The sequence below is a fragment of the Haliotis asinina genome, chromosome 8 (genome assembly GCF_037392515.1).
Source record: "Haliotis asinina isolate JCU_RB_2024 chromosome 8, JCU_Hal_asi_v2, whole genome shotgun sequence".
Classification (NCBI taxonomy): Eukaryota; Metazoa; Mollusca; class Gastropoda; order Lepetellida; family Haliotidae; genus Haliotis; species Haliotis asinina.
Window position 1 is genome coordinate 19,561,039 of NC_090287.1, and position 24,655 is coordinate 19,585,693.

Consider the following 24,655-nt stretch of genomic DNA (forward strand, 5'->3'; position numbering starts at 1 on the left):
GTGGACATAACAGAGTTTACTTGTGACACAAGGTCAGCCTAGTTATAAGTGCTGGTCATGTACAAGTGCACACATCAATTTGTGTCGTCTGTTCCAGGCACCCCCCAAATCTAGCTCACCTTTAATATTGCTTACTGCAAAGACTCCCCACTCTTTCACTCTCAGTAAATTTCTCACAAAGCTGAAATAATTTGTGATCACTTGCATCAAATCCACCAACTGATAAATCAGTAATATTTTTCTCCCGACAACAGCTCCATCCTTTTCAAACTGAACAAATCCAATTTCCTTTCATGACATGGTGAAACAATTGACAAATGTTCTCCCAAATGAAATCATTCAGAATCACCAAACCCAAATAACATAAATCTTTAAGAAGTATCCAACACACCACACTGGTCCTCCACAACTGTGACAACTCTAAATGCCTTAACTCTAACACGTAACAAAAATCTCCCCTATTGATTGTAGGCACTTGTTTTCTGGTCGCGGCCTCAGCTCTTTTTCCTCATTCATGGAATTACACATCCATGGCAATCTAGCGATGTTGTCAGGTGGGAACAATAAAGGGACACAGGACCTGAATAATGGATAAGATTTGGGTCTAACCTATGCATAGGGAGAGGGCATTGTAACTTCCACAGTGATGTCATAAAAAGGCAATCTTGTTTACATCAAGGAGGTTATTCTATTTACCAATGTACAGGCAACAGGAGAATTGTAATGCTGAAGACATCCCACACTGGCTGGAGACAGATAACTGCTGTTCTGGCTAGCACTGCTTCCATGCAACATGACTCCTACAGTATCATACAGACCTATTTCAAAGCACTTATTGTTGAGTACTGTGACACTCCCTCTGTGAAGCAGACGTCACGCATATTGTTGGTGAAAGCTACACAAATAGGTCTAAGACCTTGAGACACAGCTTTGGTTGATGCTCATGCTTCTATGAATGTGTTGAAAAAAGGTGCTGATGAATAATTTATTAGGATATCAAGTTGAAAAAGAAGGCTTTGTGACATGTAGTGTTCCAAACACTGAACAGTAAAGCACTTTTTCTTGCTGAAAGAGATGGTTTTTTTTATTATAGCAGGAAAACATGGACAGTATAATAACACATAATGTACTTTTGTTTTTTAGTTTTCAGGGACGTCCTTAAAAAAAATGTTCTGTGACATTGAAAATATCAACCAAATAAGTAGGGGAGGATAACTATCTTCTGTATATTCGTGCAGCCAGAACATCTGCCTTGGATGATCGAATAGATGTCTCCGATCAGTTAAGTTAGCATCAGATTCAACCAGAAAACTTGTGTTTGAAGTCATGCTAGGCTAAGAAACTAAAAAAAACAGTGCTGAATATTTTCAGTGTTAAGTGATCTAATTAGCACTACAAAAAAGCAGTATGACTTGATCAGAAGGTATGATTTACAATGGCAATGATGAAGGGTCTGATTAAAAAGTATGTTCTACTCAACTAACCCAAAAAACAACTCCGAAAGTTTGCTGTTTGTCAATCCCTTTACAAAAAGTCTTCAGTTTTTACAAGATATTTATGTGGCCATATACAAACCACATCATTCCTCCAACCACTGAATAGAAATTTAATGTGCATCTTTTCACACTGTCATTTTCCCTTACTTGATTACTCCCACCATACATCATCAAGGGAACCAACAGAAATGAATTATTAGCATCCAGTTCACATATGACTCATGACTAATGAAGCAAGAAAGGAATAAATCTTTCAGGATGACGCTTGTTATTGATCTCAGCTGAAAAAGACAGAATTACTATCAAAAAGAGTCACCGCAATCCCATCTTTGGGTGAAATAATTTGATAAAAGAGCATTACAATTACTCATGTCGATGCAGGTTAAAATCTGCATGTCTCTATCATATATCTGCCACTGATAATACGAAATCATCACAGGCAAAAGCTTTCAGATGTTTGCTTCAAGAATGTATGTGGTAATTTATTGATAATGAGGGATAAACAGCTCATATGGGTTGTTTGAAGATGAGTGCACTTTGATCCATCAGATCCGATGTTATTCTAACCTCTACCATTAGGCATCCAAAGACTCATAATCATCAATAGAATCGGTAAAGCTCAAACATTTGATCATGATTAACATTTAAATCCTACTGGTTTATTATTCATACACTTACAAATTCAGACTTCAATCAAATAGAATAACAATGAAATTTCCATATATGTCTAAACTATGCATACATGGTGTCCAAGGTATAGACCTATTGAGCCAGTCAGATTTATTTATCAAAAGTTTGGGAATCAGCTACTTCTGATAAGGGAAATATAAACATTCCAGAGCCAATGTCTCCGCCACATCAACTCCAAAACCAATGGTAACACATATACTTTGTAACACCCTTTACTTCATGGGATAGTTAATGTTGATAAATTGTGCAAATATTTGATACTTTGCATAAATATTTAATTCTTGTTTGTGGCCAAAAAAATACCCCCATGCAAAAACAGACAAAAACCATTGCTGTATGTAGCTTTTGCTCAACTACCATTGTTTCAAGTTGCCTCTACTTGATTACCTTTGCTGTATGTCACGCTAGTTGATTACCATTACTGTTTGTTACCTCCAGTTGATTACTTTTGTTGTTTGCTGCCTCTAGTTGATCACTATTTCTATTTTTTACCTCTACTTGATTACCATAGCTGGATGCTGCCTCTGCTTGATTACCATCGCTATATGGTGCTTCCACTTGATTACTATTGTTGTTTGTTGCCTCTACTTGATAAGCACAGCTGTATGTTGCCTCTAGTTGATTCCCATAGCTGTATGTTGCCTCTATGTTCATTGCTATTTTTGTTTGTTGCCTCTACTTGATTACCATAGCTGTATGTTGCCTCTAGTTCATCAATATTGTTTGTTTGTTGCCTCTACTTGACTACCATAGCTGTATGGTGCTTGTTGCCTCTACTTGATTACCATCGCTGTATGGTGCCTCTATTTGATTACCATGGCTGTGTGTTGCCTCTAGTTCATTACTATTGTTGTTTGTTGTCTCTACTTGATTACCACTACAGTATCTAGCCTCTACTTTATTACCATAGCTGTATGTTCCCTCTAGTTAATTACCACTGCTGCATATTGCCTCCACTTGATCATCATGGCTGTTTGTTACCTCTTCTTGATTACCAGAGCTGTATGTTGCCTCTACTTGATTACAATTGATGTTTGGTGCCTCCACTTGATTACCATTGATGTTTGTTGCCTTTACTTGATTACCATTCTGTACATTGTCGCCACTTGATAACCATTGTTGTACACTGTTTCCACTTGATAAAAATTTCTGAACACTGTCTTCTTGATTTGTCTAGTTGATTCCTATTGATGTTTGTTCCCTCTACTTGATTACCACTGCTGTATATTGTCTCTACTTGATTATGACTGTTGAATGCTCTCTCAAGATGATTATCATTGTTCTTCTTGATTACAATAGTCTTGTCTACCCAATGTGATATTGATGGAATATTGCTAAAAGCGGCATAAAATTCACTCACTCACTCACTGACACACAGAATGATGTGGTGCCATATAAATGTACTTCTAAAATCACTCAGAGCTGTTAACTGTTCTCGAATAATTATGAATAAGATGTTTACCAAGTAAGGATCACCAATCACTAACTGTTGTTTCTAAAGGTAACTTTGTGTGAGAGACTAATAAAACACTTATAATGTTGATGTGTCTAAATGCTTAACTTCGCATTACCCTTATAAATAATTATGACTGATCCACTTTTGATGTAAAACAAATCATAAACTACCCCTTAATGAAGCACTTATAGCTTAACTGTTCAGTTGGTCTGCGTGACCACTGTCCACTAGTTATTATAATGCTTCTGCTAATTGCAATGCACTATGAACTAGGACGTGGCTGGAGTCACTCACCCAGTGGGTGGTCAAAATTCAATGCCACAGTCCATGCCTGTGATACTTTTACAATTGAATCTACGTTGAACAACAGTCACAACAACAGACTGCAACTTATCAAACAGAGAATCCGTCTTAACTTTGAAATGAAATGTTGAGTCATTTGTACTTGAAACAGTAATATCAGAAGTGCAACTATCAGAACAGGAGCTACCATGGATTCTACCAGGACCATAGAGATTCAGTACTTTGACCGATAGTTTCACTTGAAACAAACATAAGATGTAATTTGTCACCATTTGATTTCAATGACGTCAATACTACTATTGTTAACTAGAGCAAAACTTTCTGATAGGTTGTGATATTGGAAGCTCTGCTTGCATCAACCCGAAAACCAGGCTTCTAAAAGACATAAAGCTTGGGTGAGATCCAATGAGATATTGCTGCAATGAATTGAAACAAGACTTCAAATGTCAAAATAGGACGGACATTGTTCCACCACAACAGATTCCTGAACGTCAGATTCCTCTTAAGTTAGTATTGATGCAGAAGTTAATGCATAAAGGCCATGACATAAGGTTGGGCTTTGACAGTTGATTCTATTACGTTACGTTTGGCAGTGCTCTGAGCTGAACTGTTACCATAGTAATCAGTTAATGTGTTACTGGGTAACAGTCTCTAACATAAGCTGGGGCTGTGTACCTATCACTTTATTTCATGTTACTGTCAGTGAAAGGTTGAGCTTGATTTCCCCTGGTGGATAAACACCATGTTCGTGGAGTTTTTTTTGCGTATGTTCCTGATGAATTTTCATTGTAGTAGCAGCTGGTTCCTAGCTTGTAATGCTAGGTTCACGTCAACCTAATTTACATCTATTTCCAATTAAGGTAAATGTATTGCCTGTTTTGAAACAGAGTTGCACACTGTTTGTGCTCCTTTTGTCCTCTCATTTGCTTATGTTCAGTGCTTAGGGATTGGACTATTGTATTGCTGGCCTTTGAATGAAACAATCCTTTGTCAGTGCTGTCATTCTCACATTACTCTGACGACCTATGAGTAACATTAAATGCCTTATTTAATTCACTAACAATCAATCTCAATGAAAACACATCATTGGAGATGTATATTACCTGATATATTGAATGCCAGCCACTTGATAATTAAATCCATAATTCTACTGCAATTGTGAATGGCTAAACAAACACTATTGTTTTGGATCTCCAGAGAATTCTTACACATTACCTACATTGTCTTAACCAGTGACAGTATCTCTGTCACAGTTTCTGTTACCAAAATGCTGAAATTTGTTTTGTCCAGGCAAAATAACAAGAAGTCCACCATGTCTCCAATTTAACTTCCATCTCTGTATTCTGACTGAAGCAGTTTGTTTCAAAATCATCCATTAGGACTGCAAGAGAGTGGGTTTGTTTATATGTGGCGTTTGGCAATAATAATCCAGCAATAGCATATCTGGTACACCAGAAATGGGACTTACACATTTTACCAAGCTGGGAATCAAACCCAGGTCTTCAGAGTGATCAGCAAACACTTTAATCAGTAAGCTACGCCACTGACCCTACTGGTTATACCCATCTTCAGCAACAAGAGACGACTAATGGAATTGAAGGGTCAGACTTGATGCAAGTGACTGCTAATTCTGAATATCTGTGCTCATGGTATTGTCGGGTCCAGCCTATGTCGGGTCAAGCTTTGGTTATTTAGACTGATATCAAATAGCTCAGGGATTGCTGCATGGAGTATTAAACAACATACAAGTTTCATAATGAATTTTCACGGTTCCAGTGAAAGTTCAAAACTAACATCTTATAATAAGATATGGACTATAATATCTGTTTTTGATAATAATTTACCATGTTTATCCCATTATGAGCAAATGAACTCTATTATACCCCAGCATTCAAAGAAGGTCTGGAGTCATATAATCAAACAACATGGAACCTTTCAATGATAAAACTGGAACAAAGACTTCATTGTACATGGTTCTTCTAGTAATGCATGGTCCTTGCCTGTAATGTCTGATAGACAAGTATCTGATATAGTGCCAAGACGTAGGGTATAATCTAATTACCTCACTGTGTGAGGTACCACATTATTGTATTATCTCATTATATCAGGAGCCCCATGTCATTATAAACATAGCTATTAAGAGCAACAGTCTTTCCAGTTGGGGTAGACTCTTACTATAAAAACATGTTTGTATATAGTTTTGTTTTATGTATATGTAGAGATTATATAAACAAAATGCTGAAAAAAGAAAATGAAAAGAATATTAGCAGAAGAATGAGACATGGATATAAATTTTGTTCATATACACTACTTACATTGCTGGAGTATCTGTGAGAGAATATGTGTTCATAATGCTTATTATACCAACACAAATACAAAATCTTGTTTTTAAAACAAAAGCTTCCCGTTGAGTTGGATGTCATACTAGAAGCAAGATTGAACTGTACACCTGTTTCACATTTAATCCTTGACACCTTATACATATCTATCCACTTCTTATGCAGGGTTTGAAATGCCTTGTATGATAGTGTGAAATGCCTGGTTCCTGGGGCCTGAGGGCGGTGGGTTGGCCAAATGCTTAAAGCGTTCACTCATCATACTGAAGACCCAGGTTCTATTCCCCACATGGGTGCAATGAGTGAAGCCAACTCCTGGTGCCAGCCTTTGCTTCGCACTTGGAAATGATTGTCATGCAAACAGTTTCACATAACACTTTTATTTACAAAATTCTTTTTGAAAGAATTTTCAAAAACATTCCAAGGGCACACCTAAACATCTGTAAGAGTACTATAAGGAACACTTGAAATACAATACATATCTTTTCCTATTGAATAAATGTACAGGTACGTTACTGGTATTTTTGAACCTCAATGTTGTAGATGCATCACAGTTACAAAGATTCCTCGGCTGATCAGACATCCATAGTGATTCTTAGCTAGCTTATTATATGAGTGGATAAGCATTAGCAGCCTGGACTCTAACAACCATCATAATATTTGCCAGGGTACAAAAGATACGTGAAAATTCACATACCCACAAACCCTAACAGTCGTCATAGATGAAAAGATTTACTGCAAAAATTGTATATTGAGCATTCATTGGAGTCTGACAAGGCAGACTTTGAACTGCTACACAAACTTGATAAGAGCAAGTGTATCTAGACAGCGAAACTGACAAGGGGATATATACAGGAAATCTTTAAGACAGTTCTGGTGATATACATAGAAAATCTAGGACAAGCCATCATGCAGATCAAGCTAGAGCCAGACAGAGACATGACGATAAGTACTGCTGTCTGTGAAGTTGCTTGTTATCTTCACTCTTTGTCCAAGTCATCACAGTAATGACCTCCATACCGCTACAAAACTGCTGATATCTATTCATTGTGTCAGCTCTGTCTGCAGTGCAAGGGCCCCTGCAGCAGCCCAGGGCCTGCATATAATGACAGGTCATTCTGATCCAATAGCTGCATGGTTCAGTCTGCAGTATTCCAAGTATATTCCAGCAGACTGGCTGATGGAGTTTGGATTTTACCCCGCTTTTAGCAAAATTCCAGCAACAACATGGAGGGAGACACCAGGAATGAGCTTCACAAATTGTTTTCATGTATGGATTCAAACCCAAGTCTTCAGTTGATGAGAGAATGCTTTAACTACTCGGCTACCCACCACCCCATATTCCAGTAGAATGTGAATAATCAAGCATAGACCTTGCCAGGAAGTTGACAACATGGTGCTAGATTTTCAAAATTCTCGTAGAGCTAAGATAGTCGTAAGTGCCATACATTAACATTAACTATCTCAGCGCTAAGAGAACTTTGAAAATGTGGGTATGAACTACAACCTACACCTCTGGTCAAATACAACAAACAATGAGACTGGCTCATCACTGCAACTACTTATTGTCCATTTAGGGAGTGCAATGACTTGGCCACTGTGGACAGATTTAGCCCAAGCATTTTTCAGCAGTGATCACAATATTATAATCAGAGTAATTCTTCCTTCATTGGAGGAAGGGGAATGAGTGGTGCTTGTGTCCTATGCGTGTCTCGAACTCACACACTCAGAGAGAGACACCTGATCACCATCAGATAAGGCCAATGATGACCCACTGAAGAAATGAAGTCACAAGTTGTACGAATACTGGTGCATCACTGTGTGGAGTATAAACTGGCATGACTCCATGACTGAAAACTACAAATACACAATGCCTTTTGGAAGTGATCAAACGCAACAAATGTTAAATTTGGGATTATCGAAAGCACACATAAAGCACACTTTACCGGGACTCTTAAGTTCAATACAGAATTTTAGTGCAACCAAATTTTATCCTATCTTCTAGTTTGAAAAGAAATCTTCTAGTTTTTCATTAACAAAGTCTATTTATGATTTATATCTAATGTTACTTTTGTCAGCTTGAGTAAGGATCTTGAAAGGAAAGCTGCTGCTGTGTCAGCCTAGGAAAGACAAAAAGACAAAACTGATATTTAGAACATATTACTCAATTGCTACCTGTCACATATTACTCCGTAATACCTGATCACTAAGCATACAATGGTATCAATGTGTATTAATCTGAAAAACATTTCCTTCACCGTCCTACAGACTTTCACAGCCTCCATTTGTCAACTGCCAGGAACACGGTTATGTTTCTTGTTAAGGCCATCAATCATGAATGATAAGTTGTATTATATCACAGAGCACAACAAGCTCCACCCTAACTGTAACATCAAAGACAACCCGCTGAGCTGAGAAATCACCCCTACGAGCTGCTGAAGCATTGATTTTTTACCCTGATCAGCATGCAGCTTCATCAAAGTCTTTTGTATTTGTTTGTAGGTCAAGCAAACAAGGATAATTTCTGACTTAGGCATAGTATTTCCAAAACATTGTCATCATTCATCTGGTTTCCTGGTTAGAAACACTCATTAGGATTATTAACCATCAGTCTTAGTATCTTGGGCTGTGAGGATGTTTGTGCTACTGTCCTGATTTCTTGAAAAACTGCAACAGAAACCTTCAACTTCCCCCTTTGGACATGTACCTGCATGCAGTTACTTAGTTGCTTAAATTTATTTAAGTAATTCAACACTTGCTTTGGCACTAATCGTCTGTTGATGTTTCTTAGATTAGTTTTCACATTATTTTGGATTACACCTTCTCCATAAAAGCATTATGTATTAATTATTTAGTTTTTAGCTTAGGGTAAGCTGCAGTTAACATTTCACTAGCTTTATTTTAGTATTTCTTGAAAGTCAGCATTTTGTCTGAACATAGATATCTTGAAAATTGCATGTACTTAAAATTACCAAACATCATGTATCTCTATCATTCTTTTTGTATTGAAAACACTTTTTTTCCTCAAAATAACATATGTTTGTCAGTATAAATGCTTAGCGTCATTTTTGCATTAATGCTTCAAAATTAGCAGGTTGAGGTCAGGCAAACTTAACTATCTGTATCAATTGCAGAACAAAACCATTTGAATTAAAAAAATTGTTTTGCTGAGAGAAAAACAATTCATCAAAGCTTTGAAAACTAAACTTCGATAGTTAACCATTATAGGATTAACCACATATCTGAAGTGCCAATACAAAACTCTCCATGTCAATATCAATGAAGATTTAGAATCAATTCCTTTTTTATCATGTAAATCGTCAATAGATGGGTGCTTTGGCAAAAAGTTTTGCTAGCTATTTTGGTAAAAAGCATTGTTGGCAAAACAAATTCTTGCTGTCTTCAAGAGTGTGCTAAACATTACTTCAACGCTGTATATCCTGTTTTGATAATCACAGGAAAGAATGAAGAACGCGAGGTCTCGTTGGTAAGTGGAGGTCTTCAGCAACGAATGGACAATAAATGGAAATGTCCAATTACGATTATTAGTTGGGTACAAGGTTTGATATGGAAGGGAACTCTCTACAAGATTATTTGGTTTTGTTGGGATCAGTGATCCAGCATGCTGATACTGGGATGTTTCAAAACTATGTGCAGATAGATGTACAAAGGTACCAATATCATCAAAGCATTAATCATTGCCCTGCTTAATTCCACTGCAAGCATGCACAATCGTACATCAACAGTGATATTCTTTGTATTTATAGCAATACAGAATTTCAGTGCAACCAAATTTTATATTATCTTGTAGTTAGAGAGGGAATGCTGAAACACAAAGAAGCATCTGAGTTGTATTTTTTCAGTACCATGTGGGGAAATATTGATGACTATGCTGTCTAGCTGAAACTAGTTTATCTTTAAAACTATATTTCAAGTTGGAATTTGACGTAAAATGTCAAGCAAATTGATAGGACATTAACCTTTTTACCCATTCCAGACAAAAAATGAATTGCAAATTTGGTTGCCAACTTTCTCTAATGAACATCAAAGCAACTTTTTATTTTTGCTACTGCAAAGATTTTGTATTCTTTTTCATCAATAGAATCGTAAAGAGACTACATGACTGAGTGGAGCTGTCAAGCTTTATGCTTAAAAATACAAGCATGCTCCATTATAATTTTTACATCTTGATTTCACTAATTTGTGGCCTGGCATTTAGAAATGGCCTCGTTAAGAGGGGATATCCTTTGAAGTAAACTGATGAAGGAAGACACAACACTGACATGCCATTTCAAGCCGTGGATTGTTAGCCGATAAATCTTTATTTTCTGATTTGGAATTATCAAAAACCAGTTTGGCCATGCAATGAAACCATGCATGGTATGAAATAGTTTTATTCTATGGGTGTCACAGCCTTAGTTTGGTGCCATCATAAATAAACATTCCGAGGTTAAAACCTGCATGATGAAATGGAGAAAACAGATACGGCATTTCATTAAAGGCAGATAATATGTCTGGTAAATTTGATTTATCAAATATTAAACACCAGAAATCCTTGCGGATTTGTGCTCAACTAGTTTGCCACTCCTGCAGTCTCATGAATTAAACGAACAATCATGTAGGACATGTTCAAGTTCCCTGTGCTCTTCTGTGACCTTGAAATAATTCCTTTTTGAGAAAGAAATGGCCCCACTTCTCAAAGTGATTGTAGCACTACAACAGTCGCAAAAAAAAAACTCCCATAAAGTATGGGAGGTACAATCATCTTAGCGCAATGATCATTCTGGTCTTAAAACAATTTTCAGCCAATATGGAAACAATGTGTATATCCCCTCTGTGATATTCATATAACATAAAAACCCTTAATCACTAAACTAATATTTTTGTATGTAAATCTCTTATATACCTTGGGGCCCTTCATCAAAGCATTCATACTATTTCAGATATCAAAGCATGAATGTCAAAGCATGTGATTTACAATCACCTTACTACTAAGGTTGGTGCAGGGAACAGGTCCCATTACGTTTTTGTCGAGTCAAGAATAATGAGGTTAAGACTAAGACAAACAGCATACCTGTTTACACATAACTCAAAATATTTACTTTACCCAAATCAACAAAAATGCTGTGCAAGTTTCACAATTATATTCAATTTCCAGTTAAGCTACAAAGGGAAAAATCTGATTTACTTATCAGGAACACTGTACTGAAAACCAAATAGAATACAATCAGCTACACAACACACCTTTAATAAATGGAAAAAAGTTAAGGAGTAAGGTGTGCTAGCCCAGTGGTTACCCTAGCCAAAGGACTAGGTTTGATTCCCAACATGGATACAAAGAGTCTTAGAGCTGTCTCCTGCCTTGATACTGATGGAATGCTGTAATTCAACTCACTTACTCAGTTTGGTTAGTGGAAGTTAAATAATAATACACACCACCCTGAATACCATCTTCACTTGTGTTTAATAAATACATAAAACCACTTGCTGTCATTGCTTCTTTTTCTCACTGAAAGACCTATCCCATGATCTATTCCTTAGAGACTTAATTACGTTTCTGCCCAGGACAGATTATTTCCTGCTGAGGTTGTGCATGTGTAAGATAAATTCTGAAATAATTCCATTGCAAGCATGCACAATCATGCATAAACAGTGATATTCTTTCTATTTATAGCAAAGTAAATCAAGTGAAATGAAACATGGTGACAGGTTTGAGCATGGATACTGAAACTTTACACTGATTAGGCATCTCTGGACAAATTAAACCTTGTTCATAATTGTCTTTGATAGCACTGCAACCATAATTTCAAGAGCGGAATTGCTGAACAGGAAGTGACTGTGCCATTTTGGTCCCTTTCCTGACTCCAAAAACATATTGATGACGACCCTCTGTGTTAACATGTTTTCAGCTAGTTGGTGGTAGTGATACATTCACTCCATTCTTAATCAAATTAGGTGTTATTTATATTTTCTTTATTTGCATAACACTAATGAACAGTGTGGCAATTGATACTTGGAGCTGTTAAAATATCCTATGAATCATTTAACATGATTATTTCCCCAGATAATGAGGCAATTTGTTGTAAAATGTTGTAAACAGAGTCCTGGCTAGTTACCAGCCGATACTGATGGCTAACGTTAACGACACCTTAATCTGCTTTCTTGGGATTATGGGCAAAATAGGTCTCCTTCTATAGGATGCTTGTCAGATAAGACGTCTAATTTAGACATGTTTGATAGGCGAGACAAAATCCAGTGGTTGAGTCCCAAACATGTCCAGCTTCCAATTCATAGTTTGTCAGGACAATGCCACTGGTTTCAGGGGAGATAAGCATCTGGAACCTGTACCTGTACCTGTATCCTATTCCATGCCATGCTATAACTCATTTATATTTTCAGTAGGGGATGTGAGGTAGCCTAGTGGTTAAAATGTTTACTTCTCACACTGAAGACTCAGGATTGATTCCCCACATCAGTACAATGTGTGAAGCCTATGTCTGGTGGCGCCATGACACTGCCACAATATTGCTAAAAATGGTAGAGACCTTAAAACTCATAGTCATTTCATAGTATTGTAAAATTGATTTCATTCACTTCTAGTCTGTCACACATATGATGATCCCATGTCTCAAAAACGTCTCTGAGATGCTATCATTTTTTAACAACAGTTTTATCACAATCGTAACATGTTTGTTTCAAGCACGAGATGTTTGCATAATTCGCTCACTAAATTAGCGATAGATAGTTGACATATTTGATAATGCTTGGTAGGTTGAATACCAACTGTCTGTTGTGTCATGGCTGCTTTCGACCATATATTTCCTGCTGTCAACATATTTTCTTGGTTATCACACCATCAGGTATATATTGACATGTTATACATATGAGTTAACAAGTCAGCTATGCTAGCTGTTAAAAGTTTTGTAGATGGGAATTTCTTGATGCAAATGTTTCATGTCTTGTAATGAGTTCCATAATACTCAATGACACGTGTTACCGGGGCCCTCTTCCTCAAAACCTTTGTAGCATAACAACAGTGGTAATACTCAAACTTAAATATAAACTTACAACTATCATAGTGCTACGATTGTTTTGAGTTATGACTGGTCGTAATGTTACAAACGCTTTGTGTATTGGGACCCAGGGCCCTGCTTAGATTATGCAGAACTGATGAACCTAATTTAATTCAGTGCTGCATGTGCCTGCCTGTGGCTGCATTTGGTTGCTTGTATTAGTTATGAAGTTATTCCCCGTTGTACAGTTTGGACATAGAGTTACAAACTAGGCAACACACTTTTGTACTTTTTACATACAATTACTGTAAGATATGACATGCCTAGATATGATGTTCTTCAAAATTGCCTTTTCTCCAAATGTCAAACAGTACTCTCACAGACATTAATATACATAATTTTGAATAATGTGCTTCCATGACTTAGCATGAGATATATAATTTGAATCAAGACATCAGGTGAAATGAGCTGTAATTTCTTTTAACAGTATACATAGCAACAGCAACATGCACATGTGTACGTGGTGCTTGTATTAGCCTGGACATCAGTTTTAGGGTTTTACCTTGACTTACAAAAGTGGGGGCCTAAGTCTACCAATATATTCTAGGTCCTAGCTAATAATATGCAGGTTCTATAAAGTAATGAAATGGTCTAGTGTATACTATTTGTGGTATTTAGAGTTTTCTGTGTTCATTCTCTTCATCTGTGCCTACTGTACTTACACTTGTGCATCACATAAAACCCTGAGTTTGATATCTTGCCCACTGACACACCATGCTAGACTAATGCTTAGTCTCTCTCTATATATAATTTTCATAGTAACAAATAAACCTTTATAAATTGAAAAGGAGCCCCAGGGAGACCAGAGATTCAGAACCTGAACCTGAGGAAATCTAGACCTGCTTCATTTAAAGCTTTAGCACTGCAGGGAGGGCTGACTCTTGACGTGGTAAAAGTAAGCTTAACCTTTTACCAACTTGTGGTGTGAAATCGCCAAGGATCAAACCACAGACTAGTACTGTTGGTTTGGCTTTCCATACTTGAGACCACACTGTTTATATGTGCAGATGTGGGATGTCACGTAAAAAGACTTTTCTCCTCATTTTTGCAAGTTATCGTGTTTCATGGGAAACTAAATTATTAATTAGTTCAACCAATTTGTGACACTTTTTAAAAGTAAATAGCAAATGTAACATGCATATATAATTCACAGAATTAATAAATAACCTAACATTATAAAAAAGGAAGAAGAATATTTCAAACACTACTAAATTTGAGTTATAATCCATTATATGAACCAAATTCCTACAATTTTCACAGAATTTCCACTGACGTAAAAACATTAGACTTTATTTTAAGCACTTGAACATGTTGCCCATTAATCTGATGTGATTAAACTACGTCCATTTCCTCAACACAATAAACATACTAGTACCTCACTCCTTTCAGCCATGCCTTATAAATAATTGAGTGACTGTGGCTAACCACAAAAACTCAAGGAAGGATTCTCATCAATTTTAATGGACAATTCACCATTCCAATGAAGTTTATGGTGCATTTCATGCGGTTCTATTATGACATGCTTCTTGGACTACAAAGTAATTAGCATGTACCAACCATGACCTTAGATAACGAGATTAGCTAAAATTATATTGCTGTTGTCCCACAAAGTTGAAACAAAAATATCGATGCATTCCAATAGAGTATGTCATAGGATTGTGGCAGGTGACACATCAGCCCTTTATGTGTGGCAAACAGCCAAGTGTTTGCCTTGGATTAGGTTGGTGAGCTGAGTAAAGATTGCTGGCATGTTTGCTTTTGTTGACTTTGTCTTATTCTCCCTAGCATTTATTACACGCAAGGCTCAAAAACCTCATCTGGCATTGACATCAAAGACGTCTTTCGCAGAATCAAGAGAAATCTGTCCAAAATTCAAGTGTTGTTTCACTGTGATCTCAACAGGTCTGTTACCTTCATTCTTTATGAATAAATTATGAATATATATTCCTGTCCATAACGTACTTGGATACTGAGACACACATGACATACAACGTATTAACATTTCTTGATGAAATTAACCTGATGGAAATTCCTCTGCAAAACTATCTGGCTTTACTATGCTGAACTCACAGTATTAGTATTGTAGCCATTCTCAAGGGGAACACAGCCTTGATCGATAAATGATAATAGTTTACATGTAGGAAATATGTACTACAACATTACAACATCGCTGAATGTATATATACAAGATAGGAAACTGGTTCACTTTTGTAATGTTTCACAAAAAGCAGAGAAGTATGAAACTTGACTCATCTTTAGTTAAAAAAAAAATAGGAAAAAATTTAAAGACTCAACAGAAATATTTTACATATGAGTTTAAGAAAGTTGTACATGTCTGGACCTGTATTTTTAATCATTCAGTAATTCTCTTCATGAAAATTCTGTATATTTCAGTAGACAATTGCAATGGGTAAAGTTATCCATATTATGTACATTTAATAAAACAGATGTATGCTCACATTGAAAATGACGTTTTTCATCTAAGTGAAAGAAATGTCAAAGAATTTCAATGAATGTGAGTTAAGTTTTGCGTTGCTCTTAGCTATATTCCAGAAATATCATGGCAGGGAACACCAGGAATGGACTTCACACATTGTAACCATGTGGGGAATCAAACTCAGGTCTTTGGCATTCTGAGCAAACGCTTGCACTTGGCTAACCCACATCAACCTCAAAAGATTCCAACATGAGATCTGGTATGGTTTTACTCCTTTGACAGAGACTTCAACCAATAACCAAATTAGGTACCTATGGTTTTCTATATATCTATACCAAACCTGTCAGCATGCATACTACATCAACATAAGAGGAAGGTAAACACACTCGAGACACTGGGCTACTTGGATGTTGGTGAGGATGTCTACGTATTGATAAAAAGATAGTGTTGGCAACACAGGCAGATTTCTGATGAGCGATCAAGACAAACTCGGCCAAAGATGATTGATTTGGAGATAGCATTCTTCGAACACTTATGTCATTATTCCCAGTATGATGAACAAGGAACTAATGATTGCTCTATTTAAATCACCAGTTTTCAATCAGATTACAATTTGTTGTAAATGTGTTTAATACTGCCTGGAAATTATATGTTTCCCTAGATATCAAGGATGACATTTTGCCCACAATTTACTCTGGAGTGGATGGTATTACATCAATGATTACAACATTTTCCGTCTCATTCTGCAGTCTGCTATGGTCAGTGTACGATGCATTGAAAATCCTTCCCATGTAAATGAGATGTATCTCAATTCTATTTGCTTGATTACCCAGGTATTGAGATGAGAAGCAATCCATCCAAAAACCCATGATAAGATCAATACTTTTTATCTCTTGTACAATGTCCACCAGATCAAGGAGAATGTTACAAGTAAGAACAGGAAGCGCAAAAGTAGCATTATCCATAGAATTTCATGGCTAATTATGAATAGTTTCGCTTCAATTGACTTAAAAATGTGGCATTCCTGCCTGATAAATAATGCCTGCACAGATTATCTGCTATATTTAAAACAGTTATCAGTAGTTTGGGCCCAAATATGAATGTCCAGGTAGGCTGATATTGTACCACTTTGAGCACCCACTCTGTGGGTGGATTTTGCGCTGAATAATGTTTCAGTATTATAATTATCATACATCAAGACTACAACTTACCCAGTCAAATACATCTCAGTTCAAATGATCAATGTCTGAAGCTGCACTATTTATGCAGATGACCATGCAAATGTGGTAAATGGCCTTTTTGTACAATAAATTGGTTAAAAATACTTTATTCAGAGTCAATCAGTAGCTGTGTGAAAGAAGTCGGTGGAAAACATTTTTAACTTGACCGCCTATTGCTAAAGATGATGCATTAGCCACCCACAGAAGTAAGTCCTTTTTGGAACTTTAAGTCAATTGAAATTTGATCAGAACTTACCAATTTCACATCTCTCTCCTTGAAACTCTGTACGTGTACAGTCACATACAAGACCATGATCAGTTGTCAGACAGGATCCACTGTTTAAACAGGGGTTCCCTTGCTCGCATAAATCGGCTTCATTACCCAGAATTCCTTGTGAATCGATCATTTCTGGCCTTTCAGGTAGAGCACCACAATTACTATAAAACACATTCCGAATAGACCCACGGAACTTTGGTTCAAAGAGGACTGATGGAAGTGACAGTTTTGAGAGTTCACGATCATATTCTTCAGGTAATCCACCCATGAATAAGAATCTATCTTCAGTAACATTCTCTGAATCGAAATCAACTCCTAATGATTTTCTTCTGAATTCAATTGAGTCCACCATTAATGTAGTGTCCAAATTATTTCGAATAATCTCTACTTTGTGCCAAGCATTATCATTCAAATTTGACCCAGCAGATAATATGACAAGTCCTTTGCCAAAATTAACTTTCAATTTGGCAATGCCGCCAACAAGTTTAAGCTCCAAGTACTTCTTTTGGCCACTGTCGAAATAAAACAGCAATGCATTTGGACGATCTGTTTGAAATTCAAAATTAAGAGTTCCATTTAAGCATGGTTCCCAGCCAGGAAATTTTGCATAAGACCCTGCTGAACCATCTAGGGTGAAGCCAAGGCATCTGGGTAGGACCAGTGCCAGAAGCACAAGATTTAACAGGAACATTCCGTAATGTGACATTTTGGCACTGAACATCATGATTCACACGCAATTAGCACCTCATACTAACAAGGACACCGCTATCTTCTGGCTTATGGCAAGTCCAAATTGAATCCAGTAGTGTTGATATACAGACAATGATTGTGGTATTTCATAGTTGAGCAACGATGTAGATTGGCAAGCGTATCACAGTTCTGTCACTTGTGTACTGCAGGAAGCATCCAAATCTGCAAAATAAAACATACGGTAACTATGAGCATGTAATGCTAATTAATAAGAACTTCTTACAAATCATTAAAACCATTTTCAAGGTCATCCATGTTCTAATCACCAGAAAGGAGATAGTGGGATAAAAGATTTCACATGATGGCCAATTTGCGTGCATACTTTTTACTTCCTGAAAGAAAACAGATAGATAGGATAACAAATCACACTTTCATCTCTTGAGACTTTCCTGCATACGACTTTAACCTTATCATTATGTCCACAATCTAATAACAGGCACTTCACCAGCTGATGACAAATTTTCCGCATAGACAATCTCTGGCAAGTTGGTAATCATGCGTTCATAACTAATCATTGCACAATTTATGAGGCAGCATTCTGATGTTCTGAGCTAAGAAGAAGGAGAGTTATTTACTAAACCGAGCCTCATTTCAACGAACATTAGCACAGAAGATTGGGTTTGTGGAATCTCGAGACATCTATTAAGTTCCAGGAATAAAATCAGTTTCATCTAAGGAAAGGTCCCAGTTGCTGGTTCAGTAACTGGACTAACAATTGTAGATGAAGACAATTTTCTGATTACTTTCCATTGACATCCTAAGCCAGAGTTGTTGGAGATTTTATTGAGATATGTTACCGTAATGTCTAGCCGTTCCTGCTGGTTAGGGGTCCTGAAAGCATCCACACTTTGGCAATGAATGTAATTATGTATATATGGACCGACTGAATTACATTTGAGAATAGTTAGCTCTGGCTGGATGTTATCAGAGGCAGTACCCAGGATTACGACCTGCCTGTGTGAGATATTACCATAGTCAACTGGGTTAAAGTCAAGGACTCAACTGACTTCTTCACCCAATGTTTGAAGAGTGCTTTGACGCTGGTAATCAATGTTGACACACTTGGTATACCAAAAGTGGGTCATGCATAACAATGCTTTTCTGTATCCTCCTAGGGATTGTTAGAAATGTTTATATTAGTACTGGTAAACTTCAATATGATTTCTAAAGATACATATTGCAATATAATGCATGAGAACCAGTGCAGCAGGCAATTTCATTCCTGGTCTATACTTTTCAGGGGGAGAATCTGGCCTTGGCCAAACTTTCCTCAGGAAACTTTTGCCCTAGGATATTCTTACCCTGTGGAAAGTTTGACATAGGCCATATGATGTTCACATCCAGGCACACAGCCTGCTCACAGTGCTACATACATGACTATCCCTGAACATAGGACACAATCAAACTTTCTGATACTCATTAAACTCGCTGAGGAACATACAGCCATGCTGCCCATTAGGCGCAATGAACTTAACACTCACACTGCCAGCAGATCCTCACCGGTACCCATTTTACAGCTGGGTGAACAAAAACAATGTGGACTTCCGTATCTTGTCCAAGGATACTACGTAAATGTCCACCTCTGAAACCAAACCTAGGTGCTTCTACCTGGGATCGAACCCAGGTCTTTAGTGTTATAGGCAAATGCCTTACTAGTGATTCCTTGAGGTCCACTATTTCCAATTCAAATTGTCTAGAAATGAATCCATTTACATAGTCGTACAAGTACTACACCACTAGACCCTAATGAGTTGTGCAATTACTGTGTTTGCCTCCTGGCCTCCAGTCCTGAACAAGCCCATTAACTTTAAAATAACAAATACACAGCGCATTGTTTGTAAGAAACCACAGACCAGACGGTAATCTTGATTGGAACATTAATTTTTTTAAACAACAATTTGCACACCAGGAGTCCAATTTGATAGAGCAAGACAAAGTTGTAATCTGAGGGAACTGTCTCTGTCTTCATTTACAGTCACACAACATTAAGCCTCATGTTTGTATATGTAAACAAGACGTATCACATCAAACGGTTTTATTACACACCATTCACATGATTATTCTGCCCGGTGGCACAGAACAATTGCTTTTATACCTAATACTTATCAGTGTATACACAACTATTTCCTACTCAGCTGGTAATTTAACAATGGCAAGATTTAGACTGATAACAGACAATGCCCTATTGTTCATTTATCTTCTATGACAACAGCAAATGCTGGCTGTGTGCAGTCTCAGCATTACTGTAGCAATACAGCACTCAGTCTTCAAGCTTCATAAAAACCCAAATCACCTATACTGAACTAATAGCAAAAATAGTTCCCTTACAAAACTGTAATTTTGTGCTCATTTGTCACAATGTAGGGGTACGCAGCATGATGCAGAAATTCTGAGCATAATTTTGTGAAGTCTGAATATCAAGTCTTCGTGTTAAATTACCTCCATGACTTGTGTATGATTGCGATAAGTGTTATCTCTGAGAAAGCATAAACGAAAACATAATTGAACTTCTCTTCGCTTTTTACACTTGCGTTCGATAATGCTAGCTTAATTAAATGTGTCTTTCATATTTCTTAGATCAATATGAAAGAAAAACATCCCATGGTTACATAAGTGTCCATAACATAAAGTATAATTACATGCCTAATCTCTAGCAAATAAGTTTAGCACTAAAACATCTTCAAAGGGCTAAGCAAATTCCTTTTGAAGTGTTTCACTGTTCTGCCCACTCTTTGACACCAGGTGATATGCGTAACAAAATTCACACATAAACATTAAGTTTAGTTTTGCACCACTTTTAGCAATATTCCAGCAATACAACAGTAGGGTACACCGGAAATGGGCTTCATACATTGTGTCCATATGGGGAATTTGAACCCATGCCTTTGTCATGATGAGATGAGTAACCACTTGGCTACCATCATACATTGGTCATTATGTCCAAATCATACATACTCACTGTATCTCTGGTTCACTGTAGTTTAAGTATAAAATTCACTTTTTTAAGCTTACCATTCTCTACTGACAAGAACAAACTTTAATACAGATCCATCACAAAAATCTAGATGGTGGACCTTAATATGTCACATACGTGACTTCAACACATGGGTTTACTGAAACTAAACAGCCTTGAAATGCTCTGATGTTACATCTCAAATGCTTTTAGGTACATCATAACACTTTTGCACTCTAACAGCTAGTCACTGGTAACTGACTGGAGTATGCTAATGATCATTGCATATCACTGGTCACATCTTCATTCCTTTTGTTTTTAGAAATTATCTATGCTGTGAAAGTTCAACTACATTCTTCACAAAAGATCACATAAATTCAAAACTGACATGACAAAAACTAAATGTTAAACATCTTCCAGAAAAAAATATTCAATTGTGAGCACACAAAACAAAGAATATCAAAGATTTTTCTGGGCATGAATTCTAACTTCGTATGTCTCAGATAAAAAAAAAAATGAAGCCCCTCTTAGAGAAGAGTCAGATGCAAAAATGTGAAGCTTTCCTTCCTGCATAGAGAGCAAAACACTGACTGTGATTGTGGATCATCCCCTACACAAGACTGAAGTTATCTGGGGATTACAGAGGGATAAGTCAGAGATCTCACCAAGTAAACGATAAAGCAGAAGAAAGCTGGCAGAGGCAACAGTTACACAGACACCAAAACTTGAAAGGATGAAAACAGATACAGTCTTTGCAATAATTGTCCCTTTGATAACGGTTGTGAGCGAGTATGGTTTTACACTGCATTTAGCAATCTTTCAACAGTATCACTGTGAAATGGGCATCACACATTTTATCATCCAAAACTTTGTTCCACAGGAGATATCACTTGTGTGAGGTCAGATGATATCTCCTAGGCGATATAGCTTTGATACTTTGATACTTTGATACACAATGCCATGACAATGCTATGACATCATGAACTTGACGTCACAATGCCATGACATCGCTGCACTGCAAATTTAATGCCAGTGCTGTATTCAGAGATGTACATTTTTCATTGAAAACTAATGAAGAATGATTTTGGATGATAAATAGAATCTCATCCTTGTGTCTGTTGATATCAAATATATCAACACTCGTTAATAAAGGTAAAAATATCCTCGGCAAGCCTCGGATATTTGTTACCATATCAATTTGTTGACATATTTGATATCGACAGACACTTGGGTGAGATTCTCTATGTACCCATGATGGGAATCAAACCCGAGTCTCTAGCATGAAGCACATGCTGTCTAACCATGCGGCTCCTATATCAGCCCTTGACAATGACAACTACTTACACGAGTATGTTACAGTATAGGAGGTACGAATGCTACCAGAAAGGTTACGACATCTTAAGTTTATGAGAGCTTTCGGAAATGGGGCCAAGGGTGGGGATATCATTCTGCGGCTGTATCTTCAAAGCTCTCTTAGCGCTATGGTAGTCGTAAGTTAATGTTAACGTATGGCACTTACGGCTATCTTAAGCTCTATGGTAGTCGTAAGTTTATGTTAATGTATGGCACTTACGACTATCTTAGTGCCAAGACAGCTCTGAAAATCTAGACCCTGGCTTTGCAGCAATGTTCCTGGTACATCTACATGAACATTCCTGCCATGTGTTGATGTCCCCTCAAAATAGAAATTAACATAAAACAACAACCTAAAAAGAACATTTTTTTTGCTTATGTGTAGCTTATGTAAGGAATAGTATTCTTCCAACTACTGTACTATCATTACATAAGCCATGCATACAATGAAAACACTTTTAACTGACACATCTTTTTGTCTTATCTACCAGGTACATTATTCAGTCAGATGTCTGTATCACTACAGTTGTGTCAAACTAAAATTACTGGTGTGTTTTCATATTGTTATGACTATAGTTTACTGTATGTGGTTAGTTATTATTTCTTATGAAAGTGGGGGCACAATATTGCCTTAATATCATTATCAAAAGACAAAAAAACTAAAAGTGGAAGAGTTACTTGTTTAAAATCCTTTACTCCTACATATTTAATGAGTAATAATAGTCCCTGATGACTTTTTCAGAACAATAAAAAGATAACAGTCAAAATGCCTATGTTTAGGATATAAATCAATACCTTATCACATTTTAATAATAAAAGCGGCCAATCCATATCCCCAACTGCCATAAAACAGAAGAATCTTCCCATCTGCTGTTAGCTTCTATGTCAAGAATACATGTTTATGAATCATTATCAAAAGGTGATGATAAGGAACAAAGAAACATCCATTATATATATTGCCCACCATGAGGACATCTACTTCCTGAGTATTTGTTACCCTGTACTCGACCTACCTCAGACTAGATACATGCATAATCCACAAGTCCACAAGCACCGCCATGACTGAAAGACCCACTATCACCACGATTCAACATCATGTGTGTTAGATAAACAATGTTTATCCCTTTTAAGTTGTTTTTTGTGGCATGTTTTGGCTGTCATCTTCATACATGAAAAGACTAATGTTGGACAGGCTGCTACCCTAGGCTGTTGGTTTTACTTATCAAACTATGTCAAATATCTCCACTTCAAAACCTGTCTGGGGGTTAAAGATAAGCATCAGTGGCGAGCATACTTGGTCACATTTCAAACTGAAATATGTTACTGTCAGGCCTCTGGGAAATGTACATAAAGTTATAAGCAATGAGGAGAGAATATTTCACGTGATTAAAAGGACTTGTTAAGCAAGTATAAATAATGCTATACTATACTGGCTTCTAACTTTTGCAGTTCATTATAAAACAGGTTCCAAGTATGTTGAAGATACAAGTTTATTAACTACTTTTTTCATTTATAACTTTTACTACAAATTTACTACAAATGTTCAGTCTCGCTACTACGAGAACAAACCAACGAAATGCTATCAAATACAAAATGTTACAAACAAACAATTTTTCACACACTGTGTTTACTGATATGAGATTCCAAGGAAACGGTAAAAATAATCTCATCTCAATAAAGACATGTTGAGCACACGTCACTGGTGACAAACGGTTAACTAATCACAGTGCCTGCAAAAATTTGATTCAGAAGTTGCAAGACAATAACGTAGCTTCAACACAAATCATGCAAGTGTCTGGACATAAAAATGTACAGAGTGTGAACAATTATTCAAGCCTTTCTGATGCACAACATTGGGGAAGTTGAAGATCTGTTGTCTTCGACCGGAAATCAGCCTGCCATGTTTCCATACTCGTGTCGCGCTTCTTCAATCGTTCTGTCATCGGCAGTTTGTCCAAAATAAATATAACATCCTAATGCATGTCGTACACAAACACAGGCAAAGCCTTGTCTAGTGATGTTGTTCACACTATGTTCGGAGGTCCAATATACGGGGGGACATCCCACATCAAAATTGACAAATCTTTTATGGCAGTGAGTGAGACCCTGCCGTTACAAACCGTCACCGTGTTGCTCGCTCTCCTCTCAATGACACTTCTGACGACGAAAAACTTTCCCATTAACAATGTTTCCAGTTATACAATTCTTACAGTTACTTAAGTTGATAAAGATTAAATTTCAGTTCAAATTGTGTTTATATTTTTGTCTTCATGCAAGAGTAGCTAATCAATATGTCACGCTCTTTTCTTAG

General features: G+C 36.9%; 1 protein-coding gene across 8 annotated transcripts in view; it reads right to left on the bottom strand.

Annotated features, from left to right (window-relative positions):
- LOC137295072 (neurexin 1-like) overlaps window positions 1-24,655 on the bottom strand; it is a 168,183-nt gene that overhangs the window by 80,130 nt on the left and 63,398 nt on the right. For all 8 annotated transcript variants that reach the window (XM_067826351.1, XM_067826347.1, XM_067826348.1 and 5 more), the window contains one exon: window positions 17,268-18,200. In XM_067826351.1, coding sequence (XP_067682452.1) covers window positions 17,268-18,012 — 745 coding nt within the window. In that variant the 5' untranslated portion in view covers window positions 18,013-18,200. The remainder of the gene's footprint in view (window positions 1-17,267; window positions 18,201-24,655) is intronic.